A 17,061-nucleotide genomic window follows, 5' to 3' on the forward strand; every position below is an offset into this window, starting at 1 on the left:
TGTTGTTATATAAATCATTAAACAACATGACTTCCTTGTTTGTCTTCTCCATCTGGAATACACTTGGTCATTAAAACAATACTCTGGAAGGTTCAATCCTTTGTGAAACTTTTTTGTAATTTGCCTCCAAAAATGGTCATGTTTTTGGTCTTTTTCTGTCTTCCAGTCTTCAGAAATAACGATCCATGCTTGTGTCAATGCTAAAACTTCTTCGGGTTCCCATGCTTTGGCCGTCGTTTTCTCTTTTCTTTTACTTGGTGCTTTAGTGGGTTGGTTTCTAGAACGATTTCGGGTTCGGAATCAAAAATTGGTGCTCGACTCTCTTGAGCGGGTTGAGACAAAAAGTCAAACGGATTAACTCGGGTTCGTTTTGTGGTTGTGAATATTGTTGTGAGAATTGGTGGGATCATACGGTAGCAAATTGTCATAGTTATAAACTGGAAACAAATAAATCGATTGGTCATACGAAGGTCTTAGGGTTGTGGTGTTTCTAGTAGGTGTTTTTTTTATTGTTTAGGTTGTTGGAAGAAGACATGTTGAAAGTTTTGAAAAAAAAAATATTGAAAGAATGAAAATTTGGATTAAGGTGTGGTGAATTAAAGGTTGTAAGTTTTATAGGAAAAAAGATAATCGGATTTTAAATATTTGATTGTTCAAAGGTCGGGAAGAAGAGAAGAGAGAAAGTGTACAACGGAATACTACATTCCGCTACAGTATACGGCAAAACCGCATTAGAAATCAGAAGGCAGTGTTCTCCACTGCCACCGTGGCAAACCGTAGGAAAAACCGTAGCCGCTCCCTTAGAACAAAGATAATTTAAAGTTTCAATATTATGAAATACAAATATTAGTTATTTATATACTAAAATGATATGAAGTTGATAAATGAATAACCAAATCTATATAGACTTGTCAACACCAAGTGAATAATTTGAACAAAATTTGCAAACCCAACATGTCTGGACAATCAAGTGACCGGTTAAATCGACAATTGAAGAGACCTAACGACGTAATTAAAACTTGATTAAGATATTTTGGGACACAGACTTCACACACTTGATTTTATACATGTAGAAGGTCCTTTCAATAATATAAAATTTGGTTTACATATCACATCACACAAGATGTCGAAAGTTAAATTACATCATAAGAAAACGTTCAAAGCATTAACGATAACAAAGTGCTCATTTATTAAGAAAATGGCAGAAGCACACATTATAGAGCAAGCACTTAAGCAACACCAAGCAACTTCTTTATATCCTTCTGCAATACCCAAAAAACAAACAAAAACTCATGAATTAATTAAACTTTATGGGCATCAATTTTAGACAAATTAGATTATGAAACAAGTCCTATACGTACCTCAATGCTTAGAGGAGCAGTGGTGGGAGCATAACGATCAACAACCTTTCCTTCTTTGTCAACTAGAAACTTTGTGAAGTTCCACTTAATACTGTCACCAAGAAGTCCTCCTTTGCTTGACCTCAAGAAGGTGTACAAAGGTTCTGAAGTTTTGCCGTTCACATCAACCTACAATGGGAAGCAAGGCACGCTTGTTAGACTGGATGTGACATGACAGAATAGGTTGTACTGCATTTGACGTATATTCGACTGGGACTGATATAATGAGACAAAGACTGTAATTTGTCACACAGTATTCCACCTTTTAGATGGGACATAAAATTGAAATTTTTGTCTCATCAACATTAGTTATAGTCACGGACTAATGCACATCAAACACAGGACAATTGTATCATCTGAAATGACAAATTCAGATAAAGCTATAATGCTTTTTAGTTTTTACAAACCTTTCCAAAGACAGGATACTCGGCTTTGAATCGAGTGCAAACGAAATCCTGGATTTCTTCATTACTCCCTGGTTCTTGCCCATTAAACTGATTGCATGGAAATGCAAGAATCTCAAAACCTATAAAGATTCAACTTACTTGAGTTACAAGAAACAATTATAAACTGTCATAAGAAATTCAAACAAGATCAAGAAAAACAAACCTTGGTCCTTGTACTTCTGATACAAGGTTGTCAGCTCAGGGTAATTAGAGTTCGTTAAACCACTGCAACACAAAAACGATAAATCGATAATTAAAATTTGAGCTCATCAAAAAGATCGATCTTTCTTCAAAATTTATAGCTTACCATTGTGATGCGACATTAACAATCAGCAAGACTTTTCCTCTGTAAGTGCTAAGATCCACATCTTGTCCCTTTGCGTTCTGATAAAAAAAACAGAACCAAAATTGTCAAACGCAAAGACTAAAAAAGACGATATTCATAAGAAAGTTTATAACTTTGTTCAATCTTTCTGAAATCGATGGAACATATTCGAAAATCTTTGCTTCAATTGGAAGCTTTCATACAATCATCAATGAACATGCATACTTTCGGTATAACTGATTCAAGAAACCATCTTTCATAATACCCATAAAAGAGAACACAACTAACAAAATCAAGATCAAATTTTTTACATCAAAACGTGCTCACCCACAACGCAATCGATAAAGATCATTTTCAAAACCCTAAAAATTAAGATAAAATGAAGTAACAAACCACGGATAACAAGATCGCAATCAAATTTTGACAACCACAACGAGAAATGAATGTTTAATCGATCAAAACCACTTAAAAACCCCTAAATTTGAAGATATCAAACCTTAACGGTGAAGTCGTAAACTGATTGCTTCGATTGAGTGGCCATTGAGCTGAAATTTACCACTGGCGTTCTTTTGGTACTGCAGAATCTGGTGGAAAACCACGATCTTTTTGAACCTATTGGAAGAGGGATCGAAGAAACAGATGAAATTTTCAGAGAATTTGAAAGGGTTCTCGAATTAAAGACTAGAATTCTTTGGGTGATAAGATTATTGAACACACGAGCTGATGAACACGACATTGGGGTCTGTTGATATATATACAACACGTATCTGGTGATGGCGGTGGAATAATGAAAAAAGGTTAAAACATAAAAACGAGTCGTTTGATTCGTTTTCATGTTTTTATTATTTTTGTGTGGAAATCGGACTAGATGCGTGGCCGTTTTTGGTTGTGATGACGTGGCGGCGGTAGCGGCGGAAGGCATGGTGGTTATTGGACGGTGGAGATTTTGGTGTGGAATGATCAAACGGTCGGAATCGTTACTCTGTGTGAAAGCAGCGATACTCCGAATGAAACTTTGATCAAATCAAATGCCCCTTAAGGTTTAATGTATTACAGTTTTAGTCCTTATGTTCTGCTTTAAAAACTTTTTTGTAGGTGAAAATATTTTTCTGTGTAATATTATATTACAAATTTTAAATATTTCGATTAACATCATTTCAACCAAATTGCTTCCTAGTTTATTATAATTTACTAGTTTATAACCTGTGGGAACCACGGTTATAAAATTAATTAAACTTTTATAATAAAAATTTATAATTATTAATCAATTATTTTAAATAAATCATTTTAAATAAATTATTAATTAAGAGATATATCAAAACTTTAAAGTTATTATAACTTCAAGTTTAATATATATATATATATATATATATATATATATATATATATATATATAATTAGAAAATGTAAATTTGAATTTTGAAATGAGTTGCCTAATATATCTACATGACAAATGTGATAATATTAATGAAAAGTTCTATTAAAATGATATTTGGCAAAATAAGATTAAAACTATTTATTTATTAGAATAGGGATTATAATGTGATTTTTTATTTTTTATGTAAACAATTAAATAAAGGTAGTATAGTGAACAAAAGTAAATCTATAAGGGAGTTCGATCTAATTTTGCGGTATCAAAACCGGATTTGGATTAAATCAGCCGTTCCACATTACCTTCTCAGCTTCTCAGCATCCATTTCTAGAAACATTTCAGATATGTTAAAACTAAATATGCGTGGTTTTTTTGTTTTTGTTTTTGTATTTTATAATGGCACAAAGAAATTATTATTGCAAATGTTATTTTTTGAATTTTGCATATCGAATTATTTTTATTTTAAACTGAAAATCGTAGGTTTAATGTTGACCTATTTATTTTAATTTAATGACACAAAAACATTATATTTTTAATTATTTTTTATTTTAATACTGTGTTTTTCAATATTTGTTTTAAAAAAATATGTTTTTTAATTTTTTTTATTTTTTATTTTGACAGGTTTGACATTGCATTTTCAAAACCAGCATGAAAAATATGATACGCTATCTTGAAAAGATATATATAATAATAATACAATGTCAAAAAAGAATTTTTAAAAAAAGAAAAAACATAATATTTTTATGTCATTTTTTTTTTTTTTTTTGAACAGCTGAATTTTATTAAAAAAAAAGGCCTTAGCAAGAGGCTAAAGGCAAAATGAAACAATTACATCATAATGTTTTAAATGGGATTTTGAAGCCATAAATTCCACTTAATAGATAATTTATGTTTCCCATGCACCACTTAATTAAAAGAAAAAACAACAATATCATCAAATAACCTATCTTGTCTAGGTCTCGTTTGGTCAAACACGCACTAATTTCTGAAGTTTCAATTAGACCACCAAGTTGTAACACCCGTGTTCCAAAGCTTATTTCTATCAAGGACCAAAGATGAAGTTTTGGAGGAAACTTTGTACCACAACGTGGAGCAAGGATGCCCACAACGTGGCAATAGTTAAATCATCGCGTGCTGTATTGGACCGCCACGGCGTGGCCAAGGGAGGCCACTGTGTGGCAACTGTTTTGGCACAAGCCCGTGATATTCTAGGGGTTCCTTCGTATTTAAGCCTCTCTAAGCCATTTGTAGGGTCCATTTCCAGCCTCTACCCCCCCCCCATACCTTAGAGAAACCCTATCCTTCATTCCCGTGGAGATTTGTGGCCTTTTTGGGAGCATTTGATAGCTTGGAGAAGAATATAAGAATGGAAGAAAGTGCTTTGTTGTTAAATCTTGCAAGGAAGCAGCACCATCATCATCTTACATAGCTTCCGGACCTTTGTAAGTGTCAAAGGCTCAATCTTTTTAGCTTAAGGTGGCTAGATCTAGAATATTGTCTCATGTTCTTCATGTTTGAGCAAATTTGAAAGGAATGAACTCATAAAGTTGGCAACTTTATGACTCTCCTGAGTCCCAAGAGCATCATATGTTGTAGATCTAGGCTTTAATGAAGTTCTTATCATTGCTTGAGTTTTTGGGTGTTTTTAGCTTATTATGACCTAAAATGGATTCTAGACATGTATTGGCATGCATGTCTATAAATTTTTCATCTTTATGATAGATTTGATATTTGAAAACCCTTCTGGAGTGGTTGGATTAAGGTCTTTCAGATTAAGGGCTTAATGGTTAAGACATGGTGGTATTTGCTTATTTTGTACCTAGGGTTGGAGATCTTAATCTCCTTGGGTGTCTTAATGGATAAAGTTTGAAACTTTATCCATTTAGACCATAGAATGGACCATATCTAAGCTTTGGAGCTCTTGGAATCGAAGAAAGCGGCTTAATCTATTAAGTTGTTAGGAACCTAGCGCCCACGACATGGTCATAGGTCGCCATAGTGTGGCGACTGGGAACTTCCCATTTGTGTGGTCGTATAAGGGCCACGATGTGGCAAAGTAAGGCCACGATGTGGCGGTTGACTAAAGTCAACATTGGTCGTTGACTTTGATCGTTGACTTTTGGTATGGATTAACTTTTGGTAAATTTTCTATTTTTAGAAGGAAGACTTAAGGTATACCTTGTGTGGATTGTTAGGAGGTGTTTAAGACCCAACTTTTGGCGGTGAGAGTTGTTAGTTGTGGTTGGAGCGACATTGAGCTTGGTGCTAGTCGGCTTTGTGATTCAGGTGAATCTCTTCACTGTACTCGTGGGTCGAAGGCACCAATGTCAGCCCACTATATTATGGTTGTAGGATGATAGTTGTATTTATGACACCTGTTGATATGTCTATATGTCCTTGATTGTCTATGTGACTATTACTGGTATGATTGTATGTTATATGCATAGAGCCAATATAGGCTCGGAGTCCTTATGGACCCGAGGGTTGATACGGACCCGACACAGCTACGTGTTGTTACATGGAGTCATTATGGAATCGGGGTTGATACGGACCCGACACAACTACGTGTTGTTATATTTATATATATGGTGTATGTGGTATTTTGGGGAACTTACTATGCTTTGTGCTTACGGTTTTGTGGTTTAAATATTTTCAAGTACCTCCAGTTTTAAAAGGAAGAGTCTGACTTGATCGCACTACATCCCCTGTAGATTTATTCTGCAATGATTGTTTATGATTTTACTATGATGTTTTGAGAATACTTTTACTTTGATAGTCCTTTGGGATAATGAATGAATGATTTTGACTTATTTAAAAATGAAAATTTTACTCTGTATTTGTGCGACGTTACACAATTTGTGTAGATAATAGTTTCCAAGATGGCCTTCTTATTCATATTTAAATGAACGGACACCAAGAAGAAAGATATCCCATCCACATAATTTAAAGAAGACTAATCAAGATCACACCACCAACTGATCTTTAGATTTAAAGCTTTAGCAACCGTACACTTCAGAAAAAGATGATTAACACTCTCCACTTGATCCATGCAAATAGGAGAAAGAGAATAAGGAACATCAATACCTCTAGAAATAAGATTATCTTTAGTCGGGAGGCGATTTAGCATAGTTCTCAAACTAAAAATATTCACTTTGATCGACATCAATCTATTCCATCTAGTTTCACCTAACCCATGTAGTAACATTATGTTATCAATTATCTGAATAAAATCTGTTTCACCGGAAAATCAACATTATTAGCCAGATTCCACACCCAAGAGTCTTTAGAATCCCGTAATTAAATATTAGCTGATAACTCTACCATGGCCGAAAATTGAGAAGTTTGAGCCCTTCATCTCAGATCATATCTCCAACACCAATTCCAGTTGTTACCTTGACGCCTATCAGCAACAACACAGTTAGAATCAACATCCAAAGCAGCCAGTTTAGGAAATAACTCAATCGAAGGAACACTTCCAATCTATTTTCCTTCCAAAACATAATATTTCTCCCATCTCCAATAGATTTCGCTAAGGTGGAAAGAGGAATAATATGTTTAACATGTAATTTCAAGATGGAACCCACTATCGACGACCACACCCCTTTTGTAGTCAAACGATCATTCACAACAAAACCTGGTTTTTGACCATGAATCGACTTTATAATGCAAGCCCATAAAGCATCAGGATTAGTAACAAATCTTCATCTCCACTTTAACAACAAAGCTTCATTAAAAGCCATTAAGCTACCAATACCAAGACCACCATTAACTTTATTGGCTAAAACACGTTTCCACTTAACCCAAGACATACACTTTTCATCAGGATTTGCGCCCCAAAAAAATTTAGCTCTAGCCGCTTCTAAACAATCTGCAATGTTAACAAGCATTTTAAAAAGAGAAAAGTAATAAATACCCAAATCACCAAGAACTGAACGAATAAGAGTATACCTCCTACCAATAGACACCATGTTAGATTTCCAACCATTCAACTTCGAACGAAACTTGTCAAAAATAGGCTGCCAGGTTTTAATAAGAGACATATTCAAGCCCACCGGGACACCAAGATATTTGAAAGGAAAAGAACTCGCCTCACACCTAGATAAACTAGCAAAATCGAGAACCTCATTAGCCGAAACTCCCACTCCAAAGAGTTTCAACTTGTTAAAATTAATCTGGAGACCTGAAACTTCATAAAAACATTTCAGAATTAACACCAAATTCTCCACATTCTGTATAGACCACTTACCTACAAAAATTGCATCATCAACATAAAGAAGATGAGACAACATGATTTTATTAACTCCTACTTTTAAATGTTTAAAAAATTTCAACTCCAGCATATAAGACATCAACATTCAAATCCTCCACGACAAGAAGAAAGAGAAAAGAGACATGATCACCTTGCTTAAGACCCTGCTCCAAAGAAAATTTTGCACTTGGACTACCATTAACCAAAACCGAAGACTTAGAGGAGATAAGACAAGCCTTAACCCAAGAAACCCGATTGAGGCCAAACCCCATAAATTGCATAATCCTAATCAAATAATAGTTTTAGATCAATTTTTATTATAGAGAGGGCATTTTGGTATAAATATCTAAAAATATGTGTCTATGTGGTATGAATTATAATGAAATTATTAATTAAATATTAATAATTTTTTTTTTATTATATCTAATTACGTTCTTTTATCTGTTATGAATTTATAACATCATTTTCAAAGTTCGTTATACAATTTTTTTTAATAAAAACTTGATTAAAAAATATATTAATTTTAGTTACACTTTTTCAAAAAATAAATATTTTATTGTCGACAATTCGACATGGAACCTTCTATTAACGACGTAGGGATAATTAATTTATTATTGCTATAAGGGGGAAAGAAAGGTTTGGAGACCATATACGTTTACGCTTTTGTTAAAAAGAAAGCTAAAGAGGAATATAATATAACTTTTAAAAAGTTGCTAAATAATTCAAAATTTTAATATAATATTTCATAGGGAACCTAACAAATTAGCCAAACAATATATTTCAAATTTTTCTTTTCAGTCCCTTAACTTATTTTCGTGTTTTATGAAGGAATAAAGTTGTTTTTGTCAGGTCTAATTGGTCTTTTTTTTAATAAACGAATTGGTAAGTTTCTGACTTCTTTGCCACCTCATCTAAATGTATACTTTTATTTTAAAAATTAAGTGGGCCCATTTTAGCATCATTCACAACCAAGTATTGAACAATGATTTTTCTTTCTTTCTATTTTCTCTTTTATACTGAAACCATATGACATTGTACATGCCACCTTCGGATTCATTCATCAAATCATCCACACACCACTGCCTTCTCTATCCATCTCCCACCTCCATTGTCGCCGTCAATCTTCCACCATCGTCGTTGCCATGTTCAAGTTCTTCTGATCACCCATAACCCATAAAGAATTTGAAGGAGCGGGTTTTCTCTACCCTAATCCTCAACGCCTCAAACAACTCCCTTCAAGCTTTGTCGTTGTCTCGAAAGTTTAATCAATACCTCACTGATATCAGTAAAACCTTGGTTTCGATGTCGGGACCTCCTGGAGCTATGGGGCCAGTTCTCATATGAACCGTCGTTGCTTTGCCCCTCGCTCCTGTTATTTTTTAATTTTTAATTTTTTACGATTTGTAAGATTTATAGAACAATCAAGGTTTTTGATTACGATAACTGATGTTAACTGTTTTTATAATCAACTTCTAGAGTTCTGAATTCGTGTCTACCTCTGTTAAATCAAGCTAGTAAATGATGGGATTATGGTTACCAACCATGATCTATGGCGAGGTTTTGTTACTAGGTTGTGCTCTCCGTAACAACATTGGGAAAGAAAGGGTGATGATCGATCACAGTGAGAGCTAGAAATGGAGCAGTGGTCATCCTAGTTGAAGGTGTCCTGTATGTATGTATGTATGTGTATGTTTTGTGGTGTAAATGGAGGTGAAGAAGGTGGGTTTATAAGAGAGAAGAACACATAAATAGACCCCACAAGTCCAAGTGGACAGCCACGTATCAGCCACATCATTATGACTGGACATTCACATCTTCTCTAATGATTGTGTGACATAGTGGACAAGTTATTGTAGGTTAGAGAGTCGAAATAAACAGGTCGACATCTGCCTTATTAGAGATAAGCGTGGGACGGATACCGACTGGTATTGCCATACCCCCGGTCGACGGCGAAAATGTCAGGTTGTGCGACTTAATCATGAATCATAGTTATTGAACATACATTGAAAATTACAAAAAGAGAACATAAAGTACAAGCTTCTATTAATAAGAAAATAGAAGTTACATTGTCCGATGTATTATAACATGATAATTCAAAGTATGGTATGTGCCCTAACAGTTAGGCATAAACATAAACGAAGTAGAGAACTGTGATTAATAACAAAAAGTTCCATGAGTGTTCCTGTGTGTGACACTCCAACTTCTTATGTTCCTGAGAATACATGTGTTTTGAAAATATGTCAACATAAAGTTGGTGAGTCCACAGGCTTTAACATTGTGTACTTTTATAATAAAAATATGTTTATACTGTATATAGATGTTAAATCAGCATGTATAAAAATGTACTTTTTATAACCAAAAGTATATGTTTATAGTGTGTAAGTGCTTACCTAACTTATGTATGATTATACTTGTAAACCGTACAATTATGTGTGTTGTGTATAAGTGTTTTACTTATATAAAAGTTATAAGTTTTATAACAGCAAAAGTTGGTGTGATACGTATATAAGTATTATTGATACTTATAAAACATAGATACTTGTATGTCATACAAGCATATACTTGGACTATATATAAGTACTAATCCTACTTATACTAGTGTTTTTAGAGTGTACTCGATACTACAATGAGACCATACCGAGCTATATGACTAAATCAAGCCTCCGTTTGGCGCTTTTATAGAATGCATCGGACAGGTTCACCTGACGCTTCTTCGACGTCGAAGTTCATCAATGGATAGTTATCACCCGTTAAGACCCGTCATACAAATGTTGTAGTTAGCAACCACAGGTGGGGTGTTAACTTGTATAGATATACACAACTTCCTCGCTCGCTCAAGATTAATGGTTATAACAGGAGACTTTACTAAGTTTTTATTCTTAGTTTTGTGAACCGACTACGATTAGGGTGCTTGGCGGGAATTGGTCAAAATCAGTCAAACTCGGGTTTGACGGTCCTCGACGGTCATAGGCGGAAAATATTTAAAAAATTCAAAGTTTTTAATTTTCAAATATTACACAAAAACATTAAATTTTCAAATTTTTAAGTTTTCAAATTTTAAAATATTATACCAAAATTTTCAAATTTTCAAATCTTTAAAATTTTAAATTTTCAAATACTTATTTTTTAGGATATATTAACTTTTTAAATAATTTTATTAATAATTTATGGTCCCCAATTATTATCCGCCTAGTCCGATTAATCGTTTAACGCCAGTCGACTGCCGAACTACCGCTGAACGATTTTCACAACCTTGATATATATATATATATATATATATATATATATATATATATATATATATATATATATATATATATATATATATATATTGTGAGATCGGTTGAGAACTCATAGTTTTCCGAGAACCCGAGAACTAAAAGTAGAGCCTTCGATCAAAAGTAATTCATTAAGGACATGATCGTCATCTTACCAATCTCATTTAATGTTTAATTTTTTTGTGTTATTTAACATATTAATATAAATGACTAAAAATTTACAGCATAAATCAAATTTTCATATTTTTTTTAAAATAATATTTTTTTCGGTTTTTTGTAAGAAAAAATGCAGATTTTTAAATTTTTTATAGAAAACAAGAATTTTTGAAAAATATTTTAAAAAATATTTTTTTTAAAAAACTGCAATTTTTTTTAGCATTTTTTTTCTAAAAAACTGCATTTTTTTTCTAAAAAACTGCATTTTTTTTCTAAAAAACTGCATTTTTTTTTTCTAAAAAACAACATTTTTTTTTCAAAATAACTGCAATTTTTTTAAAGAAAACTGCATTTTAAAAAAAAAAGTGGAATTTTTTTTAAAATACTGCATTTTTTAATAAAAAAGCTGTAATTTTTTCAAAAAACTGCAAGTTTTTTAAAGAAAGTTACATTTTTTTCAAAAAAAACTGTAACTTTTTTTAAAAAAAAACCTCATTTTTTTTAAAAAAAAGTAAAACTTTAGGTGCATATATGCATATTTTTTCAAATGCATATATGTATATTTCTTATATTGTAATGTTCGTAAGTAAATCACAACAAATCTCATTTTTATTAATTAATCTATAAACATAATAGTACAAGTATTTTATTCGATACAAAATAAAATATAAAAAATAAAAAATGCTACAAATTTCAAAGCGTTTTCATGTCTTCGTGTCAATATTTCCTTATTTTCTTCAATTTATCATTTTTCACCTCCTCAATATTCACCACAATTTCTTCCAAATCTACAAGAAAATTAAAAAAAATAATTAATGTGAAAACACTCACAAAAATACATATGTGATTTTCATGTGATTAACATATAAATCACATGCGATTCATATATGAATCACATTTACATATGACATCATATGTAAATCACATGTAAATCACATGCGATTCACATATGAATCATATGTGATTTACATGTGAATCACATGTGAATTACATATGAATCAAATGTGATTCACATGTGAATCACATATGATTCACATGTGAATCACATGTGATTTACATGTGAATCACATGTGATTTACATATGAATCACATATAATTCACATGTAAATATATAATCTTTCTCGTACCTTGTAAAGTAAATAAATAAAAGCATGAGGCTAGTGCCATTGAAGATAATAAAGTTAATTAAAACTCAAATAATTCAACTGGAGAAACAATAAGGAATTATATCAGATTTAACAAAAAAAAATTATGCACTGAAACAAGAAATTTAAAAAAGTTTAGTAAGATTGCCTTTTCTGAGCTTGAAGAGGACAATGTAGAAGGAGGTGCAAAACCAAGCAAGACTGAAATGGCAGCAGCTACTTCTGGAAGGGATAATGATTTGGACTGCAGAAGCAACATATGAAAATAAGATTTATGAATATGAGATTTCAAATTCCAACTATGCAAATAAGATTTCTTTCTTTTTGAACATATTGTCTTTTAGTTCAAACAAATACATGATAAATATACCAGATAAACTAATAAGCAAGAATTCAATGCTATGACAACATGTAAGTATGTAACAATTGATCTATTGAAGTAAAAAGTTCCCATTTTATTTTCAAGAATTTTTTGTTAGTTACTTTAGAATTGTTTTACAAGTATATGAGGATGTTCTTTCCAACTTTTGCAAATGTAGTTAATGTTGTTTGATTTGTGACTTTTTGATAAAAAAAAAAGTTTAAGAAACAAAGTTAGAACATTGTTTGCTAAACCTTGATCTTAAGAACAGTGAATACCCTTTCAAGTGGCTGCTAATCAATGATTCCAAAATCATGGATACAAACTTGTTAATAACCTTTATGGTCAAAAGAAATATCAAAAATCTTACTTGTTGCATTGTTGTAAACTTGTATCAGATCAAAATCTGGAGGTTTTCTATATTTTTCAACTTCAATATATGATATAATATAACAATATATGACATAATATGTGATCTCATTATTTACACATAATTCGGTCAGGAACAAGGTAATGATATCTAATTTTCACCAACAACTCAACCTCCTGTAACAGTATGTATGAAAAACACATTCCATTAAGATGCTTTGTAATGTCTTATTCATCACCATTTCATATTCCCTCTCTGTTTTCTCTATTTTGCAATAGTTTGTACTTTGTATTAACTTTTTTATACAAAAAATTAGCACCATGGAGAAAATGCTAAAGGAATGAGATTCGTATACATTACAGATGTATTAACAAGAGAAAAAACTCACCACTCTCCGGTTTTTGGCTTCCAGATGACTTCAATGAAGGCCTTTTTAGGGTTTTCATTTTTCCTAGTTCCAGCTTTGGGTCCATAAACAGCAACAATAACTTTTGTGCCACCTGATGATAGATTAAAAAGCATCATTCACAGAATAAGATTAAATAATCTCGTCATGAAACACTGATTCTTTATATCAATGTAGAAAAAGTTAAAGCACACCTGGTAATATGCTGATGATGCAAGCATCTTAAAAGTATTGACAATAAGATCTTTATTCAACTATCCAAATCCAACTACCTACTTGTTTGTTTACTATTACATGCAGAGATTTTTCATGCTTCTTATGTCCTCCTCCTTTGATTGTAGCTTGAGATGAGAGATAAGATAAAGACTGTACCCAAGAAACAAGTGTTGGTTTCTGTGTCACATCATCTGAATCAGCAACTTGAGCAAATAAGTCATTCAACACCATATTTTGTCCATCTTCAGGAAGCTCGACAACCAGTTGTGCTAAAAGCTTCATCAAACTTGGCAACACCTGAACAACATAACAATAACAAATGCCATTAAAACCTTAACTTCCGATTAAAAATATAAACCAGATTAATACCTGTATATCAACTAGTGAGAGAAGTCTGAGAAGTAAATCTAGAAGCTTCTTACATGGCTCTAACTCATCGTGTAAATCATTCCAGATGCCATTCCTTCAAATAGTGTTACACCAGGATACCCCTAAAAATTAATCAAAATAAATAAATAATTAGTAATCAGTGAGTTTAGAACTTTAGATAGTTGGATTTGGATTTGGATTTGAATACCTCTAAAGATCTCTGCATGCAATTGTAAACAAGAAGGTGATTTCCCATTGATAATCAGAAGGATAGGCTTCCTGAAATCTGCAATCTAATAGCAAGTTTATAAGGAAAGGAAAGTACCTGACAACGAGCAACGACACCGAAGTGAACTGATTCGACTCGGTATTTGCCCATTCCTTTCTTCTAGGGTTACTATTGGAGAAGCTGAGCATGAAATTGAAGCATTTCTCTGGTGGTACGAGGGGTGGTGAAGAAAGATGTTAGGAAGGCCGGTGTTGGTGCAGCTCCGACCGCTTTCGTTGATAGATCTGAATGTGTTCTTGATCGCCACTGTCTCGTGCCTCTGTCTCGTGTTCGTAACTGCCACCATCTTCCACTTCTCCCGACTCACTCTTCTGTTGCGATGACAGTTGTTCCTCAGGCGGTGATGGTCTAGGCGGCGATGGACGAGCTGAAGTATCAATTGCCGAAGGTGGAATGAAAGGCAGAGAGAGGCGGGATGAAGAGAACGAGAGAGCGTAGAGGTTAACGTGATTCATTCAATAAGTGGGTATGAATATTGTTATCCTAAAATGCCCCTGATCCATTTTAAAAACATGCCCCGTCCCTTTTTTTCTTAGGTATTTACAAAAATGCCACAATTCATCTTGACCTTCTATTATTTTGATCTAACGGTCCTTGTTTGGTTCTCGGGTTCTCGGAAAACTATAGGTTCTCAAATGATCATTCCTCTCTCTCTCTCTCTCTCTCTCTTTATATATATATATATATATATATATATATATATATATATATATATATATATATATATATATATATATATATATATATATATATATATATATATAACAAGACAACTATTTAATGATTTATAAACTATATAACTATAACGATTTTATCATTTATAATTATAATCTATAAATAAATATTTAATATTTATTTAATTATAAATATCAAATATATGTATATGGTTTATAAACAAGTGTATCTGTTTAAATTGACTAGTTGTTTACCAAACCCATATATAACAGTTATATAACTATATAACATTTAAATAACAACCTGAAATATTTATATAAATATAATAACATGTAAATTACACGTATTCTTCCCCGAAAACATTAAAGAGTTTAATAGTGAGGCCGTGAAACTCACTTTCGTAGCATACGTTGAAACCGTTGTCGAGTTCATTTCGTGAACTGTATTTAGATTTCGGCTTGGGATTCACAAATGACACCTCATTTCTAAGAAACGTTGCACAAAGGTTGTAGATCAGGCAAAAGCGAGTCAGAAAACTATCTTTTTTTGCATTTGGAGTTCATCGGAGTTTTGCCAGGAACTCACCATAAGCTTGCCGGCGGCGGTGGTTCACGGTGGTTCTCGATTGTTCTTAGTTTGTCGGAGTTGTCTGATCAGAGGGGAGGGACGACAGTAGGGTGGCTGATCGGAGCTCGTCGTCGGCAGCAACAATGTAGGGCGAAGGAGGTGGCGGTGACCGGTGACGCACGACGGTTTGGTGGCCAAAGATCGAAAAACGGTAGAGAGAGAGAGAGATAGAGTGTGTGTGAGGGAGAGAGAAAGAGAAGCCAAGAGAGATTGAGAGAGATTTGGGGTGGAAGAAGAGAGAGATATCTCTCTATTTATAGTGAGAGAAGAGAGATGTGGACCACTAAGGACTTGACACATGGCTCCATGCATTAGGTGACATGTGTTACCAGTCTAATCATGTTTAAGGCTATGTATCTCATTGGATATGTAACCAAAAATCGCCTATAAACTGGGTAAATAGTGTATTAAATTGTGAACTACAAGCTGGAAAATAATTAGACAAATTAGGCAAATAACGAAGAGTCTATGACAGTTCAAAGTTGCATTAAAATTCTGCAAACATGCTAAAATTAAATAAAAAACAATGTATAGATTATTTGGGTTCATTCCTTTAGAATCGATTAAACACTTATTCGGGTAACCCGGGTCAAAATACCCGAGAATCGAATAAATCTAAAATACATATACGAGAATCGAACCGGATAGCTTATTCAATCCTAATTCGGTTCGGATTTCGATTCCGGTTCAATATATTCGGTTAAGACGCTCATCCCTAATCCATGAGTTCTACATGTTAAATTAGACATGTATTGATTATTTGAATTATTATTTTTTTGTTACTTTTTGTGTTATATGTAATGGTTGACAAGCTTTGTGCCTATGATTTAATAAATAGACTTATTTTCATTGTGTGTGTGTGTGTCCACATGTGCTTAGAACCTTACCTTCAACCAAGTAATTTGTAATTATCTCTTATAATTGCTTCAAAATGAGTTTCTCAGAGAGTGAGCACGAAGAAAGCTTTAACAATTTGTGTGTTTACCTTCACAACCTTAGGCGAACCAACCTGCATAGTTACACTCACATCAAAACAGATTTGATGGATCGTTTCGAAGCTTGTTTTGTAGCTATTGGATGGGTTATATATTTGTTTTTTGTAGTTTTCTATTGTTTCTTTAAAATTGATAATGTTTCTACATCTAAATTAATTCGTTTTTGTTCCCAAAAAAATACAGGTCCATGCATCCATCGACTGCTTCTTGTCACACCCCCGGCCGAGGCGGCGGAACATGTCGGGTTGTGCGACTTAGTTCATGGATCATATGTAAACTAGATATATATCACAAGTACAATAATAAACAATTCAACATTTGTATTCCATATTGATGTTTGAATACATGGTTTTTACAGATAATAGTATAGTACATGAATTGC

General features: G+C 33.0%; 2 protein-coding genes across 2 annotated transcripts; both read right to left on the reverse strand.

Moving 5' to 3' along the window:
* Positions 1 to 1,046: 1,046 nt before the first annotated feature.
* On the reverse strand, positions 1,047 to 2,961 carry LOC145119307 (putative phospholipid hydroperoxide glutathione peroxidase). Its single transcript, XM_079054944.1, has 6 exons — positions 2,668 to 2,961; positions 2,154 to 2,230; positions 2,010 to 2,071; positions 1,808 to 1,926; positions 1,362 to 1,529; positions 1,047 to 1,262 (listed from the first exon to the last, which is right to left on the reverse strand). The coding sequence occupies exons 1-6, from the start codon at positions 2,905 to 2,907 to the stop codon at positions 1,230 to 1,232; spliced, it is 699 nt and encodes a 232-aa protein (XP_078911070.1). The 5' UTR covers positions 2,908 to 2,961; the 3' UTR covers positions 1,047 to 1,229.
* Positions 2,962 to 6,496: 3,535 nt separating this feature from the next.
* On the reverse strand, positions 6,497 to 8,064 carry LOC145122228 (uncharacterized). Its single transcript, XM_079057865.1, has 5 exons — positions 7,944 to 8,064; positions 7,790 to 7,846; positions 7,457 to 7,723; positions 7,298 to 7,411; positions 6,497 to 6,774 (listed from the first exon to the last, which is right to left on the reverse strand). Exons 1-5 carry the CDS (start codon positions 8,062 to 8,064, stop codon positions 6,497 to 6,499), a joined length of 837 nt encoding a protein of 278 aa, XP_078913991.1.
* Between the last annotated feature and the right edge of the window lie 8,997 nt (positions 8,065 to 17,061).

This window comes from Lactuca virosa, chromosome 6 (assembly GCF_052849685.1).
Source record: "Lactuca virosa cultivar CGN04683 chromosome 6, Lactuca_virosa_CGN04683_v6, whole genome shotgun sequence".
In the NCBI taxonomy this organism is placed as follows: Eukaryota; Viridiplantae; Streptophyta; class Magnoliopsida; order Asterales; family Asteraceae; genus Lactuca; species Lactuca virosa.

What these genes read in the sequence shown, in the direction of transcription:
- LOC145119307 (XM_079054944.1), bottom strand. Translation starts at nt 2,907, where the DNA reads ATGTCGTGTTCATCAGCTCGTGTGTTCAATAATCTTATCACCCAAAGA. An exon ending in TCAGAAGTACAAGGACCAAG is followed by an intron (nt 1,927 to 2,009) that starts GTTTGTTTTTCT and finishes GAATCTTTATAG; the next exon opens with GTTTTGAGATTCTTGCATTT. An exon ending in CTGCTCCTCTAAGCATTGAG is followed by an intron (nt 1,263 to 1,361) that starts GTACGTATAGGA and finishes TGGGTATTGCAG; the next exon opens with AAGGATATAAAGAAGTTGCT.
- LOC145122228 (XM_079057865.1), bottom strand. Translation starts at nt 8,064, where the DNA reads ATGGGGTTTGGCCTCAATCGGGTTTCTTGGGTTAAGGCTTGTCTTATC. An exon ending in GGAGCAGGGTCTTAAGCAAG is followed by an intron (nt 7,847 to 7,943) that starts GTGATCATGTCT and finishes ATTTAAAAGTAG; the next exon opens with GAGTTAATAAAATCATGTTG. An exon ending in TAAAGTTAATGGTGGTCTTG is followed by an intron (nt 6,775 to 7,297) that starts GTATTGGTAGCT and finishes CCGGTGAAACAG; the next exon opens with ATTTTATTCAGATAATTGAT.